This window comes from Rhynchophorus ferrugineus, unplaced genomic scaffold, assembly GCF_030347505.1.
Source record: "Rhynchophorus ferrugineus isolate W39M unplaced genomic scaffold, kcgeb_rfMv2 rfM1, whole genome shotgun sequence".
NCBI lineage: Eukaryota > Metazoa > Arthropoda > Insecta > Coleoptera > Curculionidae > Rhynchophorus > Rhynchophorus ferrugineus.
In genome coordinates this window covers 58,245,169-58,268,459 of record NW_027472580.1, presented here as the reverse complement: position 1 = coordinate 58,268,459, position 23,291 = coordinate 58,245,169, and the positions used below count along the sequence as shown (strand labels likewise).

Below are 23,291 nucleotides of genomic sequence, written 5' to 3'. Positions count from 1 at the left end.
TAATTAATGTTCTCTTGGACATCTATACACAAATAGTATAACTGAGGAAAATAAATGTTGGTTTATATAATTAGCGTTAATGTAATAGGATCTTATGTTTTACATTAATATTTGGAAATAATGATCGATCATTATTATATTTAGTCGTATTTAATGCCTATTATAAATTAATGTATGTAGTAAATTTCATCAAAAATTCAAATATTCTCAATTTTGTTTAATTAAAGTTAATGTCTGCGACTTTAACTTTTAGGTATAATGTTTAAATTATAAGCATTGTTGAAGTTAACCTTTCGAAGTATTTACATACATGTTTCATATGATATTCACTAAAAATTACTTATTTCTACTTTTGATAACAAGATCCTGTCAATGACTATTATGTATTAATAGTCTGCTTACTATAATATTGTATATATTACTTAATGTTTTTCTCCAGCCTAAAAATATATTTAAAGAGAAATACTTTCACTCCTTTGTAGGTTTTCATAAACTAATGAATATTTTTGATGGCAATTGGATTCCATGACGTTATTTGTGAGTAACAACAAGGAAACAATCCTTCTGAAACAAGGAAATTAAGTGATAATGTTCTTGGAGCGTGTAAAGTATGAAATGTATAATTACATGAATAAATTAACGTGCAAAATAAAAGGTGATGATCTGAATCTTAGTGGTCAGCCCCGAATGTTTGAATATGTTGGAATTGCAAGCTCTAATATAAGCAGAAAAATAGACCATACTTTTTGTTGACTTTAGTTGACTAACCTACCAAATTGAGCATAGTTTTATGTTATATAATTTTTTACTAAAAAAATATAATATAAATTAGTTTTTAAAGGATTTTTTTTTCTCAAGCTTTATTCTAAAAAAAACCGTACATTGTATTTTATTCAAAGTATTGTCCATCGATAGCCGCTACTTTTTCCCATCTTTCAGGTAATTTACAGATTCCATTTCGAAATAACTATGTATCCTTTGAAGCTATGCACGAATCAACCCATTTTTCGATATCTTCATAAGAAGAGAAACGTTGCTGCTCAGACAGGTCAAGACTCATACGTCGGAACAAGTAGTAATCAGAAATAGCAAAGTCTCGGATACATTTCAGTGTTTCCAAGTGTGTGTTCACCGGTTTTGAAACATGTGCTTCTCGAATGTTGTCATACCGAAGAAAGTCTCATCTTCTGTCCATTTTTCGCGCTATGCTCGGCTCAAAGACATCAATTGTAGTCGATTGCGATCTGCATTAATGGCTTGATGGAGTAATGCCGAGAAGTACTCGTCTTCATTTCTTTTTTGGAAGTCTAGAACATTCTTTGTTCTCAATACTCTCATCTCAAATTCAGACATTTTAACGCACTGAAAGACATTTTTCAATGACCTGTTTCTTTTGACGGTCATGGCGTTTCTGTTCGAATGACTCAGTGACAGGTTTGAAAAGTGAAGTCCGTCAGTGAGGCTTCTCAACATATACAAGAATAACACCATCTATTTTAAATTCTTTAAAATTAATTTAAGAGGCTGATGTATCCATTATAAGCTCTATACATTACACGTATCAAAAAAGAACATTATAAATAACACCATCACCTTTTAATGCACCAATTAGTGATATACCTGAATCAAAAATTGCGCTGAATCATCCCGAAAGGCCGAACTATTAATCTGCTACAAGTCATACTCTCTTCGACCGACCCGCCAAACTTGACACCTCTGGAGGTCCTACCGAACATTGCGTGCATCTCACATCGCTAAATCATTCTGAGCCCGACGCTTCGGGCTCCAAACCGGCAAGGACGCGACGATACGGATACGATCGAGAAAAAGACGAGGCTAGTATTCGTCGACCGTCTTGAGGTATAAGAGGAACCAAATTACCACCCGAACACCCTTGCCCATAATAAATTAAGACCCTGTAATCATCGTTTTGAAGATCCTAATGGTCGATAAGCGGGAGGTGGTACCTTTTATACCACAGCTACGTTCTCGATTTCAATTTTATGTAATAAAAAATTGGCACGTTTTTATAAATGAAGTTTAATACTTTTTAATATTATAATATGAAACATAGTTTCTATTTCTACTAATTTTTATTTTCTTTTCAGGTGAGCTATAAAACAAGTACTGTGGAATTCGTTAAGATTATAGATTAACTAGAACCATATTCGTAAGTAAATCTTTTTAACCACCTAGAAAGTTGTAAACAATTTGACACTTTAGATTTCCAATATATAGCAAAATAGCAAATGAAATGGCATAATTAATTTTCATGCCATATTCAAAACTGAATAATCATGTGAATATCAATGAAATTCCATGTTTTTTTTTGGCGTAGTAAATTATTTAATATAAATGACAAGCCAACGTTCGAGCAGGAGAAGTCTAGTTTAGTAGTTGTTTATACAATTATCCTAATATACAGTTTTTGATATAAAAAATTTGACAGACAACTTTTTTTTAATGATACTCAAACTCATTTCACATAACATCTAATCCACACGATTTGGTACGTCTTACGTACATCAACATACCAATTAGGATGACATCATATCAAAAACTAAGTTTTACATTATTATTAACATTATGTATATTATTTACATAGTACTCATGAGTGATAGCAATGTATGTATTTCTTGAACAAAAATTAAAATTCAGAATATTTTTAGAAAAAGATTTATTTTCCATTAATCATGTAATGTATCTTCTCAAGCAGATGAACAGAAAATAAAAGTTTTATATATCGCTATTTGTATTGTTATGCTTAAAAATATGTTGATGAACTCGAAGCTATATATTATCAAACTAATAACATATAAACATATTTAAACATATGTTCGACTTACAGTGCTTAGTACTCAGTATAAAGTTCACAATGATATTACTATCAACATTAGTACTAGGCAATGAAATTGGTAGGCATGTTTTAGTATAATATTACATTTATATAAAATCTAATAGTAAAATGAAAAAATACATTTTCTAAAGCCTGCGTATGATTTGATAAGCCATATCTATTGGTGAAAGTGCGAAATATCAATATAAACAAGTATTAAACAACCCAACCTAACTGTTAAGTTTTACATATCTAAATATAAAAACAAAATTTTTAATATAACATTATTAAATTATTCAGTTTCGATATTCATTAACCCTTTGTTGTTTCAATTGAAGAATTCTGCAGCCTAAGCAAACCATCAAACACTTATAGAAACTACTTATGTGGTGGTGCCGTTTTTCAATTTATCATTTCATTCTGTTTCAATTATTTTTACTATTTAAACAACTATTTAAACGTGGTGACTCTGATGTAAATGACAAAGAACGTCCTGGAAAACCACAAAAGTTCAAAGACAATTTTTAAACAGCTTTGAGTTGAGTTAATTATATTCAGAAGTTTATGCAATAAGAAAATCCAAAAAGAGAGAAAATGGCTACCATACATGTTCTTTCGAATCATCTTAACATAGTGGTTTCATTGCCAGAAAATGAAAAAAATTAAAAGTTTTCTAGGGCATATTGTGACTGGCGATAGAAGAAGACCAACCAAGCTCAAAAAGTCATGGGTTAGTCCAGGAGAGCCACCCACATTGAACTGGTCATAAAATATTGCCTGTATATATGGTGGGATCAGCAAGGTTTAGGATAATATGAGCTGCTAATGCTGAATTAAATTGTTGCTTCAGTTGTGTGCTAACGTATCTTGAATACATTGAACAACGTATTGTTGCAAAAATACCAGCAAGAGCGAATAACAGACACAAGAGCATCCTCCTGTAAGTTCTGCTTTACCGAACTTACTCGCCAGGCGTAGCGCTCTCTGATTACAACTTGTTCAGATCAATACAGAATGTCTTAGCTGATAAATAGTTTCGACCGCTGCCAAACCAACGTCGTTCTTTCGACTAGTAGGAAGTGATTGAAAATACTGTTAATATGGTATCAATTTTTCTTAATATTTTTTTTTTGATAACATCTTTATATGCTTAGTACAATCTTAGTTATAAATTAATTTATTACTACATTTCGTTTGTACTCGGATGAATTCACAAACAAGACAAGTGCGAGATAAATACATCAATATGTATTCCTCAATTATAAAATTATAATAACTTAGCTATAGTTTATACTAAAGGTATACACTTATATAAGTTCGTAATCTATTCAAAGGGTTCGCTTCAATCTTCTGGTATCCTGCGCGTTGTCCAGTAGTTGTATTGCTTCCACGTTAATATGATTTAGTAATGTTCTTTCGTGTTTTAAGGCGGAATCTTGGATAACTTCGCAAATCCATTTGATTTCTTTTGTTGTTGCGATGTCAGCAGTGTAGAGCAGATACAGGAGAGGTCCTAAGGTCCTGTAAATGGTTAGAATACATGCACCCAGTATAATAACGTAATTTAATAATAAAGTGATAATAAAGTCAACGATATCCGTTATCTCTATTCATCTATTGAATAACGTTCTTTTCATATAAAACAAAAATGTGGAGAATTCAGAGTGCTCGTTACTCTTCCTTTTGGCTGTGTGAAATAACAGGCAATTGTTTCGGAATGCCATTATGGAACACAGTCACGCCGCGGGGATTCTGGTATAAAGGTGTCAGTTTTAATGATATATTTCAGATGACGGGAGGTGGTCGGTAGATGGCACGACTCTCGGGGTCGATTCATTGTTCTCCGAGAAACGTTGCATCCGCTGTTGCATTTTCTGGCCGCGAGCAAAACGGTCGTCGATGGAAATGTGAAATTTTCAACGTCGATAAGGTATCAGCGATAAGACGGACCGGGATGAACGCCAATCTAATCGGTTTGCTTGTAAATAACGTTCGGTTCGATTATGACCCCATTTCCGGAGTTTATGTAATTTATGACTAAAAGAATTTCATCAGTCAATGTGGGTTTGTTATCATTGAGATATAATGGCGCACTTGATAATATTGAACTCATCTCTAATAATAATTGATTTTTATCGTTATACGCTTTGATATATTCGTTATATTTAGCACTATCACAAATTTAAACATATTTTCTTGTTATAAGATGTTATAAGCCGATTTTATTTTTTTTATATTATTTGATTTGTCTAATTCTAATCAAAATTAGTTACCTTTAATCTTCAATAAAAATTAAAATTATGTCAGTTTTTTTTTAAATTTTATATTACAGGATTTAAATTTATTAGCATTTATGCATTACACTACTTTTTGTTAAAAGTAATTACCCATAATCTTAGTTACCCTATATATAGTATTTTAATTTTTCTGTCAATAGGAGAGATAAGAATCCGCGATGAAAGAGAAAAAAATGAATGAATATCGTTAAAAGTAAGTAACTTTTCTGAGAATATTCGATTCCTTCATAAAATTCCTTCATTCTGTATCAAACAACAAAATGTAGCTCCATTTCATTAGTGTTTATCACCAAATGGATACGATAAAAAAAATACCACACTAAAGAGAATAATCTTAATATCCTAATGAATATCTATGAATGTCTATGCGGAACATCAGAAAAAAAACATTATCAAAGAATAATTAAATTCAACTATAATTAAAAAGCTGGATATCAGATTAAGACACTGTATGGAAACAGCAACGCATCTACAGCCAGTTGATTACACCTATATTATGTCGTAATTTACATTTTTTTTCGTTGTTTTGGACAATCATTACTAATTGCTTAATTTCGCTCATTGCTTTCTTAATCTGAATTATTCTTGTCCCTTTATGATCTAGTCCCAAACCACCCCTCCTGTTATTACTTTATCCCTGTTTGTGGCATTGTTTTTTAAAATACTCTTTTTTTTGTCGCAATAATTAGTACCATAACTAGTTTTGTCGTTTGAAGTAAACATGGTATTGTCGCGAAATAACGAGAACAACGTTCAAAACAATATTAAATAATCTATAGTCTATTCAAAGTTATTTTGTACATACTTCATTTAAATGTGTGCCATCAAAACGTCCCCATATTACCGTATCAACTCTGAGTTTTAGTTCAGTTTGGCTTTGACATACAACAAAATATTAATCCAAATAAAATAATTGAACAAAAATGTTATCAAATATAATTTATTTTACCATTATAGTACATCTAAAAACTACAGTTAGTTATACAGCTACAATAGTATATAGGTTAGAGTTCTAACCTCTCTGACAAGCGGACGATTTTGACATGCTCATTCGATTACGTGTTCGAACTAATCTGACAGCATTGTATCTTTTTTTTAACTAGAATAAAATGAGAAAGACAATATTGTCTCATTCTAAAACGAATTAACAAATTGCAGCAGGCAATACATTAAACATCTTTATGACGTATGTACAAAAAATCTTTGAATATACTACATATACCTATGAACACTATTTTATAGGTTTATTTCTTTATTAAATAGAAATTTACTAATGATACCATTCAAACTGCCTCCCAATGGCATCATATCATCATCATATTCTATTCTATTTGCTCTTTTTAGGAAGACATAGTTTTACTGTCGATTGCTTAATTAAAATAATATTATTTTTCAAAAACAATTTTTTATCAATTATAATTATACTAAACCAATGCGTCTTTTAGAAGCTGTTTTCATTCACATCAGACTTAAACCCGAACCGAAGATCGTAAATATCAACATAAGGATCTCGTATTTAATCCATTTATAGTTCGTTTCTTTGAATTTTCTCGTTTGATATGGGCGCGGGAAAAGCGTCTGGCAAACTTCAGGAAAAACCGAAACCAGATAATTGAAACAGATGTGAAACTGGGACTGGCAGTGAGAGGACGAGAAATCAAATGAGATTTACGTCCGGACATAAAAACCGAGCCAGCACTATCGGCATGTGCGGTTTCGGCATTAGACCGGCTTTTAAGCGCTAGAAAATAGAATTCCGTGTAAATTTTCTAGATGGTTTTGTTTGCGACGTTTAGTGGGGCGTCCGACTAAAAATTCTGCACACAAATCATGGCTTCGGTCGGGGTTTCTTTTTGCCTCGGAACGAATGTGGTTGAACGAGATGAAATTCGATAAGAGAACGGGCGAGGGACTTTGCAGTGTTGTCAGATCTTGCTTTTCTTATCTTCTTCATTTAATCATTATCAGTATTTAATCATTTCAAATATAGATATATATATATATATATATATATATATATATATATATATATATTTATTTTTTTTATGCTTATTTATTCATTAGACAGTTGCAGTAATATCGAAATTAATTTCTTCAGATTGTAATGACAATTCCTTTTTGTAAACAAAAACTTTTTGTTGCAAACCTTCAATTTATTTTCATCTCTACACATTAATAAAGCAAAAAGTAGAAATGTATTCGCTAGTTTTTTTAAGGTTTTTGTCTTTACAGTATCTATAGTTAGGAATTTAATATAATTAAGTTTAACAACTGCGAAGGTAATGTAAGTTCAGTTCGATCATTATGTGTTTGAAGATAGTCTAAATACAACATGCAAGTCATTGGGAAGGGTATCGCATATCAAGAACTTTATTCCCATTCTTAAGTTTATAAAAAAATATACCAGTCGCATTCCAGATCTTTATGTATAAGGGCATAGTGCGTTTAGTGGATATATTCTTCGTACTGATCTTAAAGATTCCCGAAAGTTGAAAGTAAAAGATAACTTAAATAACTATAATATTTATAAGATAAGATTATATAATAATATATAATAGATTATATAATAGATAAGATAATTTATAAGATAAATAAATAACTCTTTAATTAAACCCATTTTGCCAATTAGTTGTATTCACAATCAGACCAATTTAAATCAGAAAATCAGAAATCAGAAATCAGAAAGAATCAATTTAAAAGACAAAATCATCAAAATCAAAAATAATAAACTTAAAGTGGTATATTAATACCAAGCTCTCATGGGCTTCCCCCCTTCATTAAAATTACCCTTTTAATAATTTAGTGACTAGAAAAAATTAGATAATTAACCTTACTAATTTTGTTTTGATTTTTACGTCGATAAATAATAAACGTGGCAATGTGGTCGTCCAGGCCCTTTTTTATAGGTCGATTGTCTCTTTCACTCTCGTTGAGACAAGGTCGGAGGTATTTTAGGCGCCGGAAGAAAAAGAATACGACGGGAAAGGCCCGATTTGAGATGAAACCGCAGGGTGCAAACCTAAATCATTTGTACTTCTGACACTTAATTAAAAGCGAAGGAACCGATTCCGACGCTTTACAGTGGCGTACTACAAAAAGACTAATGTTTTTTTATGTGGTTTTCTTATATTTTTGCACGTATCAGATTCAAGATTTGAATATATAACAAAACAATAAACTAGAAAAATTGATAATACTATGATTGATTCAAATTAATCTTGTGTTTTCATATTTTTTATGTAGGAATACGTATCAAAATAATATACAACATAATTACTAGTATTTTTAACTTTTTGGATTTTTTCAACGTATCAGTGTTCTTTTTGACGTGACTTTTGAAAATCTCCTGTTAACTTTAGTATAACTTTTACTTTCTTATACTTCAAAAATAATAATTTTAAAAGAAGACGTAACAATTATGATAATAATAATTATATTATTGACAATCTACACATTCGTCGTATGTTTGAATCTCAATTCAAATGCATATTTTTAATGGTTTGTAAACGAAATTATAAAAGTTGAAATTGTTATTCTGAATAACTGCTACACTGATATTGTTATGCTATATTTGATGAAGTGAGATAATGTTTACATTGGCCACATCATTGTGTTTACCAAAGATTAGTACTTAGTACGATGGTAATTGAGAACAATCATTGAGTAATAACTATTGTTTAGGTTGATGAGGTAAATCCTTAGTGGACAACAAGAAACTATTAGGATTTTAATTGATTACAATAACGTACCCTTTCACAAAATAATTTTGATATCATTTGTTTCAATATCAGTTCCTACGTATCGTTCCCTACATATAAAGAGAATTTTCTTAATATTTGTTTTGAATTTTCTTTATTATTGTCAAACGCAAATTTTGGGTCGTTCTTAAGTCATAATTGGTTACTATATGTCATTTACACTTTGTTAGTTCATCTTTTTGGTAATATATAATTTAAGAATTATTTTTGGCCTTCAAGGAGACTAGTTAGTAAGGCGATAAGGAACAAATACTATAACTTATATTTTTTAGAGTTATCGTTCCTAAATATCTTTTTGCATGACTTCATTCACATAAGCTGATACAGTAAACCAACATCAGTATCAAATGTTAACATTTTTAAATATTGATCTTTAAATATTTTTATAAATACATTACTTACAACGCTGCATTGTACAACACGTTTCTTATCAGTATGTAAATAAAAATAAAGTTCGTGTGATTTTGACAGTCGGGAAATACTTCCCGGGCCAGAAGATTTTAAAATATTTTACTTATTTGTGATAATGTTTCTGAATAATCTACATTTATAATAATAATGATTTGTATGTTTTACCATTTTATAGAATTTTCTATTAGTGTTACAACATAAAATTCAGTGACTTAAGATTGAAAAAATTATTAAATATACTTACTAATACAATGTCAATTCAATATCCAATTCTGCCACGACACATACTTAGATTTTAATTCATGCTCTTACTGGCTTTACCAAGATTCTCTATTACAGTTCAAAAAAACGGAAACGTTAACAATTAAAATACTTTACGAATTGACTTTGCGGATATCGGCAAAATTCCTCTGTATCCCTGATTACACAAACATTAAAATAATGACCACAAGCTAACTTATAAATTGGGCGAATATACTGAATATTGAAACAATTTGTATTATCTTGATAGATTGTTTTTCTCGTGTTTTGTATCACTATGAAATGCGATCCGAGCCTACAACTTTTCTGACTATTTTACCAAACCATGTCTGGTATTTATAGGAATATTTCTTACTTTAATTTATTTTTTGATATACCTACTTCATATTTTGGATCAGTTTTGACACATTTACCATTTCGATATGAATTTTTTTAACTTTTAAACATTTTGTGCGTGGATCTTTAACGCGACATGATTTTCAATTTTTTCGACTATTGTGAATGCACGTCAAGTTTAGTTGACTGGTAAAGAAAGAATGCATTGGCAGACCGAAATATGAAATTATTATGAATTATATTGACGAACAGATGGTGCTTCGAGAGCTAAACTGGTTAGTTATTTAGTGAAAATAAAAGTATATAACGTGTTTCTATATGTTCTTTCTTGTTCTGAGACATGAAATGCCTATTTCACAAAAATATTGTAGTAGTTTGATCTGAGTTAAATAGTATTTCTTAATATTGTTATGATGACTGTATATTTAAATAATTAATTTCAAAAACATAGATGCAAAAACATCTTGTAAAATTGATAAGAAGATTCGAAACTGCGAATCTGACAATTTAACTATCTAATGACCCATATTCTCAAATCACAATCTAACGGTAATTTATTTATTTCGAACACTGAACCAAACTGCATTGAATTAATTGTACATTCGATATTTGCATACCGAATAAATTATTACGCAGAAAAGATCGTTACGTTTTTTCCGGCGAAACATTTCTATATTTGTTTCTGAAGTAATCGAAAATAAATCGGCAAATTGTGTACGAACGATCGAGCGGCAATTTATTAGATTGAGTTTGTGCGTATAATTAATTTCACACATAATGTCACAGTTATGCGTCCATAGATCAATAACGACTTTAAACGCTCTCTCGGTGATTTATCCAAATCGTATCCAAAAATAGCCACTGATATCAACCGTGGCCAATTTGCATTTCCAGCCATGATGCAAACAATTTATGCAACTATCAACCGTCGAAATTCATTGAATCAAATAATAATTGTAATTTACGAACGGCCCGAGAGGGAACGACGAAACGCGAGAGACGGAGACGGCCATTGGAAGCCTCGGTAAAAACCATATGTTGCCATAGCGACGGAATTTGCCGTTGAAAAGCGGCTTTGCAATAAATATTAAAATGTTATTAAGTCGTTTTTCGACATTTATTAATAATGTATCGGCTTTTAAGCGACTGTTTATTTAAAATTATGTAGAAACTGACGGGAATTACATGGAAATGCTACCATTAATTGATTGTGTTTTTTTTTCGTACCGTATCGATAAAAACGTTCGAAAATTTTGCCAGATATGGTACCGTAGGAGTAGTTATGCAAATTAAGTTGTGTATTTCGCCAACAGATGTCGACGTCGCGAGGTTTGCTATTTAATGGGAATCTCTACACGGCCCAAGAAGAATAAACAAATTAACGTCCATATGCATTTCCATTCGACGTAGGAAGTGGTGAAATGAATACTGTTATGCAATATTGATTTGCATAGATTAATTTCAAGATATTTACAAATTAAATTTGTTTTAATAGCACTTGGATTGAAGTGTGTTTGTAAATCAGCATAACTTCTTTTGAGGCATAACTAACGATTATCTAGAATTTTTCTTAAATATCTTTTCATAAGGCTTATTTTTTCATAGGCAAACAATCTGATTGATCCAACAATGTTATAGTGTTACAGTTGTCACAGCTAATATCCCACTTCAGTCTGTATGGCGTTCAGTTTTTTTTTGTACTGAATTAGTTGATTACTGTTCGGTGTTGATATTTAATGTTGAATTGCTTGCATGCTTGATTTATTTAGCAATTGAAACAAAAATATCCAAAATATAATGAGTATTTTGAGTTCATTATCAAAAACCGTTGAAAGGTTTATTTTTTTAAATCATTAAATCTGCGAGACACAAGGACCTCATGGGGACAGTCCTGTTAAATATACTTCACTATGACATTTAACAAAATGTGGCGTCATGGTCTAATTTCCAAGGCAAAGTTTGATATTGTCGGCTATTTTGTGAACCTGATGAATGTCAGAAATATATTAGGAAAGCTGACCATTACAAGTGAAAGTCTGTGATACTTTTTTCGACTATAGAAGATTCATCCAGTCTGCAGTTGCACAGGAGTCTGATATTGTTAAAGTTGAAACAGTACAGTTTGTGCTTTATGTTGATAACGTCTTGACTTCATTTGGACCGCAGTCTAAGATGATCATATCGGATCAAATCCGGCAAGCCACGACGAGGGTGTATGGCGTATCTAGAACACTGTTTTTTTCTCTTCAAAATCTTTAATCAATTGATATTATAAATAATATATCGGGCCTCGGTGCCGTCAGTTTTTCTATATGATTCTCAAGTATTATCTGTTTTCTTCTCGCAAATATTTCAAAATAAGATGTTTTGGATGATTCTAAATGCCCCACACTATATCAGAAACTACTAAATAAATCGAGAAGCATTCCATTAGTCTGTGAGTTTGCAAACACAATCACCAGACAAGTTTATAAAACTTCCGATATCAATAAATAATACTGTAATTCGATCCATTCCCGCCCTTCTATGTTCCTCAGTTGCAAAATTTCACAGATTACAACAGTATACCGATTAGTAGTTAATTAGGTTTAGTAACCGTACCGTTCCTGAGTTATTTTATTAAGAAATTTACAAACTCTTGATCCATCCTTTGGGTTTCCAACCTCAACCCATGTTACAATTGCACAATGCAATACCAAAAATGCTGGTTTAATTTAGTACTACAATTCCGACGAGGAAAAGATATTTTCCATAAAAAGCAATTGTTATTCAGTACATAAGCATACTCTTACTTCGCATATTATATATTAAGAATCAACGAAGGTTACACGGTTAAAATGATAATCAATTTTTCATAAGCAATCAATGAATTTCAAGACAATTCAGATTCCAGATTTTCAGCATCTTTTAGTATTTATAAAACAACTTGAATATTAAGCGTTTTTTAACATTGTTGGTTAAAACAGTATTCTAAGAGATACAATGTCCAATATAAAATGTGAGTCATGAAGTGCAGATTACACTATTTTCTTTCGGGTTTCATAAAAACACGTTATGATAATCATAAGGATAAATTGTTATTCATTATTAAGGAAGCAAATAAACTATTAAGTCGCTTGTTGTATTTTTATCAAAATGATAACCCCTTAATTCAAACAAACTAATGTCTTAATTCTCTTGTCTCCAGATAGACAATAATCGAATTTTAACCTAATTAAAATTCGAATAATCTACGGTGTATTGAAGCTAAGGATATAACATTTTTAACATTGCGAACAGTGCTATTTTCTTTTGACACACTGAAAGATTATATTTAAAAAAACTTCTAAAAAACCAAACGGCGAATAATTCCTGGATTAAGATTTGAAATGTAAAACTCAAAATTAGAAAATGCGGTGGTGTGGCATAATTTTTAAAATATGTTACGACCTCCAACTGAAGAAAAACCTTGTTATAGTAAAACATTCAATTGTTAGTTTACATAATATTATGTATTCGCATAAAAATAACCTATCCTAAATACTACGATCAAAGTTTCTTTTTTTACTCGCTAATTGCGTCTCTGTTTTGACGAGTTAATGGCAATGCCATTTAAATAAATACCCTGCCAATTATAAGAACAGTTTATCGGTTTCATAAGTCCATTAGATGTTAATATGAGTCAATAACGGGCCAAACTGTATATGCATAGGTATAATTTTCGTCTAATTAGTCGTACCAAAAACAAATTACGACCAAAACGACAGAGATAAATTCGCGGGTGATTTTTTTCCGATGGGCCGTTAATTAGATAATGATTTCGAGGCATCAATCAGCGTCAATTCTCATTTCCGGAATTTTTCGATCCGATTCTGTAGCGATCAGATTGATATTGGCCGTATTGCTGATATTTATGCAACGGTTTTAGTTACGACGCATTGTTGTGCGAATATTATACGTTATAACTTACTGGATTGTTTGTTGGAAAATAACGATAAATATTATGATGTGGAATTGATTCATAAACTCTTAATTAACGAGCATTGTGTTTAAACGTAATTGTTTAACAGAAAATACCTTTTTTGTATGCCTGCTTAGATTATTAAAATTTGTATTTATCTTAAAAAATATTTTATAATATTAGGCCTTTAATTTGGTTTTAAAGGATTTTTTTAATTTCAAGCTTCATTGTGAAAGGTCAGTTCACTGTATTTTATTCAAAGTATTGTCTATCGATAGCAACTTTTTGCCATCTTTCGAGAAATTTACGGATTCCATCTCGAAAGAACGATGTGTCTTTTGAGGGTATTTTTCCTACCGTCATAAGAAGTGAAGCGCGTTGGACAGGTCACGATTCATATGTTGGAACAAGATCACTGCTTAGAAGAAGCGCAAGGTCTGGAGAACCCGTCAGGTAGTACTTCCCATATTAATGTTTTTAAGTATATTTTCCCCTGTTTTGCCGTATGTAGTCGAGCGTTGTTATGTTGAAGAATAACATTGTCGTGTCTTGGTCTCTATTTCACGCAGTGTCCGGCAGAAACGCATCAGTTATAGTGGATAGTGATCCCCATTGATGGTTTCACCGAATAATGCCTTCAACTCCTCGTTTGAAAACTGTTTTGGCTGCTCAGAATGCTCTTTGTTTTGGTATCAAGATCACCTGTTCGTTACGTGGAAATAAGTATTCACATGTTGAAATTGGTGAGGCATGGTCATCATAAGCACACAGCATCCTATGACCTTCAGTCTCGTTTTATTCAAATTAAAGTAAAAAGTAAAACTTCCCGCAAATGCTATTTACTCCTTACAAATTCAGTCATCTTCAACACCTTGGATTTTACTTGGACACATACTGAAAAGTGAAGCCTGTAAGTGAGTTACCCGATGCGATTTAATACACAGTAACACCATGTGTAAATCTTTTAAAGTTAATTTTTAGCCCTGATAATGATTATAATTAGGCTGAAACGTTGTAATTTATATTGTTCTATATTATTTTTTAAAGAAAGAACACTAATATAGTTTTATATATAATATAATGTGTATACATACATAATGAAATACATATTAATAGATTAATAATGACAGGGCCTAATAAAACTATTGTTCTAATAATAATAAATCATTGTCTTTTAAACAACGGAAAAATTTGTTCAATCGGCGGCTGTATTGCTTATAAATTAGTCTTTGAACATTTCAATGTCACTACACAACTTCAAATTCAATTTAATATCAGTATCATCTACATCTAAGACAATTCGATAATATTTTAATCATGGATTTCAACCCCGACTAGCTATGTGAATAAAAACGACCTAGGAAAAAATCAAGAAGTTTATATTGATGAAATAAATCTCAAGAAATACTCGTTACTAAATAAGAATAAAATAAAATTTACATTATCAAATAATTCGTAACAACATATAAACAAAACCATGTCTCTAAAATATGATCATGTCTATAAAATATTGTCATAAGCACACAGTTACTAAACCAAAACAACTTGGAGTTAAAGCAAACCAAATGTATTCGTTTGTCGGACACAAGATTTAGATCTACAAAACCAAAACAATGTCGCGTGCTATAGATGATACTCCGTACTACGTTTCTAATGAAGATACATCGCGATATCGCTCTAAAAATCATAACGAGTATAATTTAAAGCATTGGTGTTAAGCAATTCAAAGTATTGTCAGTACACTCCAATGGATTTGCTAATCAGTTCATTGTGAGTAATAACAATGAAGTGTGTGGACTAAAACGTTTACTACCATCCAATCTAATACAGATTTAATATAGTGATTTTCTACATGTCATGTGCATAATAATTATCATAATCGTTGAACCACTAACAATTATAAAACATGATATAACTTATTATATTAATTACCAAATAGGTATGATATTATTCATAAAACTTAAAATATAGAAAAATATATTGGCTAATTGAAAGGTAATTAAGACAGTTATCAGTACAGGTTAAATTACTATTATACAAGCAAGTATTAAAACCCATATGGACCTAAGGATTCAATTAGAAGGATGTTCCGCAAAAACCAATGTAAATATTATAAAGATTTTCCAGAACAAAATCTTAAAAAACATATATGCATTTAGATACAAAAAGTATGTATGTGCATCTAGATACTCTAGGACTGATTACTTAACAAGACTTTCATCACTCAGGAAATCAAGAGAATCGTAGAGACTTGAGGAAAGGGTCCATTACCATATGTACATCTCATGGTTACGAGAGTAAAGAGTTACTTAAACGAGTATCGAATTATCTATGAATAACACCAAGAACAGAATACTCAGAAAACTAAGGACAGACTCACAATAATCAAAGCGTTTGATCCTGTGTAGTGATGTATAGTGAGATGCAGGTACTAGAAAAATAAATAGTATTAACACATACACCTTATTAACCTAGAGATGGGTCCTTCTAGATATATATATATATATATATATATATATATATATATATATATATATATATATATAATACATAGGATTGAGCTTTTGCAAAAACATTGTACGTTCGTCGGCAACAGATTTCATTTCAACTTCTGATGAGTAAATGGAACAGTTTTCAAAACAGATCAATTTATTGCGATGATTTTTTTCTGACACTTTTTCTTGAATTTTGTTTCACTATTACTATTATTTTATATTACTTTTCACTATTACTAAGGTCACTATTTAGGCACAGAGCTAAAAAATACAGAACAACTACAAGCACTACTATATATTATAAAAAAAATAACGTAATTATAGACAATATTCCATATTAAACAAATTATGATCTTTATGACCTATTTCTTGAAAATAGGTGGGTACTACAATATGGCAGACCGAGAACTTTTTCACCCATTTGTTACGTATGTATCCAGTAGGATTTAGCAAACATGCAAAAATATATTTAAGAATAGACAGATAGACAAAACAGAAAGATCACTGTGTCCGATAACCAACTTTAACCGAATCTGTCGGCTTCACTAAATGGTTCGCTCGATCCTCCAGTCGAAAAAAACCAGTAGCACTATAATCTTATAATAAGACCTAACAAAAACAGCGGCACCGTCTGACATAGCGCGACATAAAATTGCTTTTTGTTTTACATAAAATATTTTAATAACGTTTGACGTAATAACTTTGGAATATTTTAGAGCGTGTTCTGTTTAAACTCCAGAAAGTAGACTTTTACCGAAAGGAACCAGAAAAACTCTAGATAGACCATTTTGACAGCGAGACAAGGATCTCGGTTAACACCCCCATACAGCCCGTCCCGTCACATATTCGTACAGTACCCTCTTTGTGTCCGTACCCCGGCCTATAATCGTTCTTTTATTCAGTAGTGGTACCAGGCGAGAGGCCAGACACAAGGCGCCACAGGTATTCAACAGTTTTTAAGACTGACCGTGTATTACGAATTCAAGACAGCGGCGTGACCAACCGAACTATCTCCGAAACAAATAAAAAAATCTAATTGTAAATCCCTGGGCATCAAAATTTCTCTCCAGCTAATCGTTGAATCAGTTAAGTAGGTCGGTAACTGGTTAAGACTCTGATTTTTTTAAATAAATAATTGTATTATTATCTTGGCAAGATTGCTTGAACAGTTTTACAAATATTAATTGGGCCATTAAAAATACATTACCAATAATAAATATACGCGTTGCCGTAAATGTTGAAAAAATAATCATAAAAGGTTATTTGTTATAGTGTAATTATTGATAATGTGCATATACGCAGATCCGCATTGTACAATTGTTGTTATTGTGTAATGTTTTTAATCATTTTGCCGTTCATTATTTCTAAATACTAATTTAGATCGTTAGATGATGTTAGGAGATCTTAGTTCAACAATTTCAGTATCATTTGTGGGTATTAAAGTAATGTATTGAAAAGTAACGACTGTAGTATTGTAACATACTTAATTAAAAACAAAACTACTTCATATTTCTAGAGTTATAACACCGCTTCGCATTGTGGAATATCTCCAGGCATATTCATGCACTGTATTTGTTGGTTCATCTTATTCTTTTGATTTAGTTAGATTAATTGAATCCACAAAAAAGTACTTTCGCTGCAAAAACTGCTATCAAAAAATCATTTTGTCAGGCTTAGATTGAAATAAAGGCTCCAACAATACAAGCTAGCAGGATAAAGTGATTTTTCATTCAACATTCAGCATCCTGTAAAGTCAAAACATTTGAGGCCGAAATTGATCTTTTACCTCATCCATTATATTAGTTAAATATGATTCCATTATATATTTCTAAATAATAAAAATTTCATCTAATCGATCATCTAAAGCCATCAAAGCATTAAAGAATATTGTTTTCTATGCGGAATCTATATACTACCAAAAAAGCAACAGATTACCATGAACGATGATTTGAATAAGAATAATGTAATGAAATGGTTGCAGCAAAGCTTGAATTTTCAAAAACCTCAGAAATTAGATGACATAACCAACAGACACAATATTAGTGCACTATATCAGTCATCATAAGCATTTTCATTACACCAGGCCTGAGTGAAAAATCTGTGGGTGGTAAAAAGCAGAATAACTTTCAATATCTTTTCGACTATTTTAAAAATGTAATGTTTTTAAAAAATTATGTCGTAATTTTTATTTATTTTAGGCTGAAAGTTCTCTATCGAAATGGTCTAAGAAAAATAAGTGCGCCCATGGTCAACCCAGAACAAGATCGGGAATGAGATACGTATGAAAGAGAGTTAGGGAGGATGGGCCTGGCATATGGAATCTTGATATGAAACCCGAGTGGCTGGCTGGGCGTTCGTGAAATTTAACATTTCTACACGTTTAGTGGCCCCAGCTTTGAAATGTTTTTGACGGAAAAAAAACTCCCCATTCCGGTCTTTATTACTAACAAACGTCCGCAACTATCTTATCGTTAATTTTCAAAACTGCTTTTTATAAAGCGGTGACACAATAAGAGATTTCTTATCGGTCTACCCGTTGTTTTAATTCATTAATGGCCGATATAAAAGCCAATATATGATAATTAGTGCATGTCCTGTTTTTTCTGTAATATTAGTCGCGAATTTTATTATCTTTTGTTGAATTTTTGTAGTTCAAACTAAACAAATAAGTGTCCACCTCTTAATTCTCCTATTGTTCGACTTCTAGTTGAAATGTGTTAAAAAAGCTACAGTACGGTACAACTATCATATATAACAACATTCTAATGCAAATAAGATACTGCAAATAAATCAAAAATGTTCAAAAATATCATTTATTTTAACATTATAGTTCGTTCATTTCACTGCTATTTTGGATAGATAGGTTTCTGTGTATTATTTGCAATATTTACGCAATTTTTTCACATCTTTCTGGGAGTGGTTAAATTGTTCATCGAAAGAAATACATAACTATAATCAGTTTCGGATATTATAAAAATGGAAATGATATGCAACCAGATGATGTAACATTGTTATGATCAAGTGTTAATGCCTAAATATGGCAGATCATAGAATTTTGGACATGTGATTAAATTAGTTATCGTGTCTGCTTTTATAATAAATTAGCCGTTTTTCAAAATGTATGGCTAGAGCACATTGAATGTAATTTTAGATGATATAATAGTTTGATTTGGTTTACGTTTCCGGTTCCTTGTTTTCTAATTTTCCATTGCTTGAAAAAAAGAAATCGATTTCATCACTCAACTACATCACTAAGAAATATCAACTTATGTTTTGCTCGATCATAATTGGACAAATCCTAAAAGCAGAATTAGTTTATTAACTTCAGCTTAATCATTACAAACAAGATGTAATTATTGTACGCTATTTTTCCAAATTTACATTAAAACATATGTATATTGAAAAATATTTGTAAATTAAGTCATCATTCGAAAGTAAAACCCATTACTTCTATAAAATGGTATGATTTTAATTATCATCCATCGTATTCACAAAACAAACTAATATTTTTATTTAAGTTGCTTTCTCTTCATGAATTGTGTAACATGTTTTTTATGATGGTTTTATAAAAGATACATCTTTGTTGAAATTTAATAATAAATCCATAGATTTGAGTCTAGAAATAGATCTGTTGGCCATTCCAAGTCCATTTTTAAACTAATTATTGATTTTAGTTGAAATTTTGCGACGAAAAACGAAAAAAAAAATTAATTACGTGAAGATACCTTCGATTGTCCGCACGGAACTTGTACTCTCGTATCTCGTAAGAAGGTATCATACCTCGGTCTCCAGTTCGACCGCAGGTTCCAATGGTTAGCCCAGATACAAACCGCTATCTGTAAAGACAATGGCATATACAGTCTACTCTTCCCACTCCTCTGCTGAAAAAATAAACTCCCAATCCGCCAAAAAGTGTCTCTTTATAAAATGCTAGTCCGTCTAGTCTGCCTCTTCAGAGTACAGCTGTGGTACAGGTACGTCTCTGGGAGACAACTTGTACTACTTCAAGTGTTCCAATCCAAGAAAGTCCGCCCGTTACTCAATGCCCCATGGTTTATGAGGAACGTTAACACTCACCTCGAATCAGGCATCCCGTTCATGAAGAGTTTCACGAACATGCTCAGGGTAAGTTTCTCCCTAAGCGTCTTAGGACACGACAACATCTTGATAAAATCCCTACCGACCAACAAATCTCTGTAGATAACGAACCACGACAATCCCAGTCGTAACATAGGGTCTCTGTCGCCCGCAAAACACTTCACAATGCCGAACCCAAAGCGACATCAGCAAAAGACCATTGGTTCTAGCTGGTCATTCTGGAACAAGAAAAAAAAACACAGTTTAAAACGTAATTTTTGTAGGACGGTTCCGGAAAAGTTAATAATAAGTAATATTCATCTTCCACTTCTTTAAAAAGTTACTAAATTTATTTTTGTTCAATTATAAGTCGCTTAATTTAATTTAATATAGAATAAGCCAACAATTTAATTCGAGATAACCGATACATTTCCGATAGAATGGCCATAATAAAATTATTACGCACAAACACGTGTTCATGTTCTGTGCTATCTGTATATCCTTTTCAGTGGGAGTAATTGTAAAAATATGTGTTTCGATTCGGTGTTTTGCACAACTAGGTTATCTCGAACCAACTGGTCCCCAGTTGTCACAACTAGGCTATTGTAACGGCGTGCTGCTATGTCAACAATACGTCCACTACTAATAATCGCAAACAAACTGCCCGGTGCATTGTTCGAATGAGATTTATGTCTAAGGCTAAATCATTTTTTACGTTTAATGTTATATATAGATCATTATCAATACCATGTAAGGAGTCGCGATATATTATAAACTAACGATATGTGCCTAGTACACGTGGTCACATCACTCTAATGTTAACCAACTAGGATATGTCTAATTTATACTTAATTTAGTATTTCATATAATATAAATAGAATTCAGGCAGTAGGTAGAACTTTCTAAATAGTTAAACAAAATTTACCATTCCAAAATACATCTGAAGGTCTACGATTGCGTTAAACGAAAGTAATTACAAAATTCTTACCAAAATTAAAGTTAGAGTTGTGATTATGATGAATATTTATGATTTTCAGTTGGATATTCACATCAAAACCGATCAAGAATTACATATTTGATATCAATTTATTTTCCATCGAGTAAATATGATATAGTTATATCATTGAAATAGTACCTAATTTTTAGCAATAGTTTTTTTTGTCATTTTCTTTTTTTATATTTTGAATTCTTTTTACCAAGGAGGGTTTTTTGGACTAGACCTACAGTTTAGCGTGGGCTTCCAACCACGGTCCTCGGCATTAAGCCTACCGACTGGCGAGTAACTAACTTAGAAATCACCCCAGAAGACATCCGGTCTTACCCAGCCTGGTTACTGGCGTGACTGCGATCATTTTTCTGCTAGGATTTTGCGCCCTTGCCTAGGACAATCACAAATCTTAATCTAAGTAAAAACATCTATCATCATACGATCTTCCATCGAATATTGGCGATATCAATAATCCATAGAATTAAAACAGTTCAGTGATAAAACTCAGATTAGATATTATATTTTTACTTATAATGTAAGTTACTATTGTGTTATTTAGTCACTGATAACAAAGAGTTCATATTCCAATACATCAAATAAAAAAACCACCAAGCAACCAACCAAGTACCAAGTAAAAATGCAGCATTAGATATAATATACAACTTATCGATGACAGAGTTAACGTCCTAAGACCTACCTGGACATCCAACGGGAAGCATATAAGATTAGGTGCAGGTATCTACACCGCGAACACAAGCCAAAATAGGTGCTAAGCAGAATACTAAGCACAGCCAACAAGTAACCTCCATAACCAATTAAACTATTGGCCAATAAAAGTAGAATTTGCTTTCATGAACAGCATATTTTTAAATATACCAAAACATAAAAATAAAATAAATAATAAAATAAAATACCGTTATAGGTTCTAGAGGAATATCGCGTTGTTTGAAAATAGTACGGAGCATCAATCTTGATCATCATCATCATCTTGATAACCAATGATAATGATAACTTGGATTTGCATCCAATGAGCCAATACATTTGATACAATTTAAGTCCGAGTTGTTTCCGTTTAGAGAGTATGTGCTTCTTCCAGGTTAGGTGTCGATCTAAGTGCATACCAAGATATTTAACATGCTCTGCTTGGGGGGGTTGACGATGATTGATATTCACTGGTGGGTAATTCTTCTACGCAGGGTAAACGTTACATTCGTAGATTTTGTTTCATTCGCTTTAATGCGTCATGTCTTCAACCATAATTGTATTTGCTGCAGGTGGGTTTGTAGGTTTATTGATGCTGTGACTGGATCTTCATGGGATGATACTATAATAGCATGTGAATGTTATTATAGTATACACAAAAGAAAAAAATCCATAAAGTTACATTGATGAAGTGGGACCTCAGCATTGCTGTGTTGTCCGCGTATGTCGCCACAGTTTTTTTTGTTAAAAATATTTTTGTAATTTGCTCTAAGGCATGAATTGCAAGATTTTTGTATTATTTGCCTATCATCTTTGTAATCTTTCTTGTAACAACACATTTTTAAGTAAAGTGACGCCAACAACAATCCATTTATTTAAGGTGACTGAATCAAGTGATTAAAAACTTCTTATATTTTTTCTAAGCTCTCTTTTAGTTACGAATTAGGTAACAGCTAAATGCTCAAATTGAAATTCAAATGTATTACAGCATTCACTTCATTGTCGCCATTGCAAAACATACATGTGGATTCATAATGACATTCATACTAATAAAGGAACAATGACACTTTAAGAATGATAGTGACAATTGATAAGGTACTTGGCAGTTTGATGTATAGTACAGGGCAGTGTTGCTAACTTTGCGAGACCAGAACTCACAATTGGATTAATGAGCAATCTATGTTCATTAA

General features: G+C 31.6%; 1 protein-coding gene across 6 annotated transcripts in view; it reads left to right on the top strand.

The window, feature by feature from the left end:
• Positions 1–23,291, top strand: part of tkv (serine/threonine receptor kinase thickveins) — a 305,330-nt gene that overhangs the window by 237,127 nt on the left and 44,912 nt on the right. Inside the window, exon 2 of one of the 6 annotated variants that reach the window (XM_076408439.1) lies at positions 5,274–5,326. The exons of 4 other annotated variants lie outside the window; for them this stretch is intronic. In XM_076408439.1, coding sequence (XP_076264554.1) covers positions 5,311–5,326 — 16 coding nt within the window. In that variant the 5' untranslated portion in view covers positions 5,274–5,310. Of the gene's footprint in view, positions 1–2,138; positions 2,171–5,273; positions 5,327–23,291 lie in introns of those variants that run through there. One more of the 6 variants, XM_076408397.1, reaches the window with a different exon arrangement.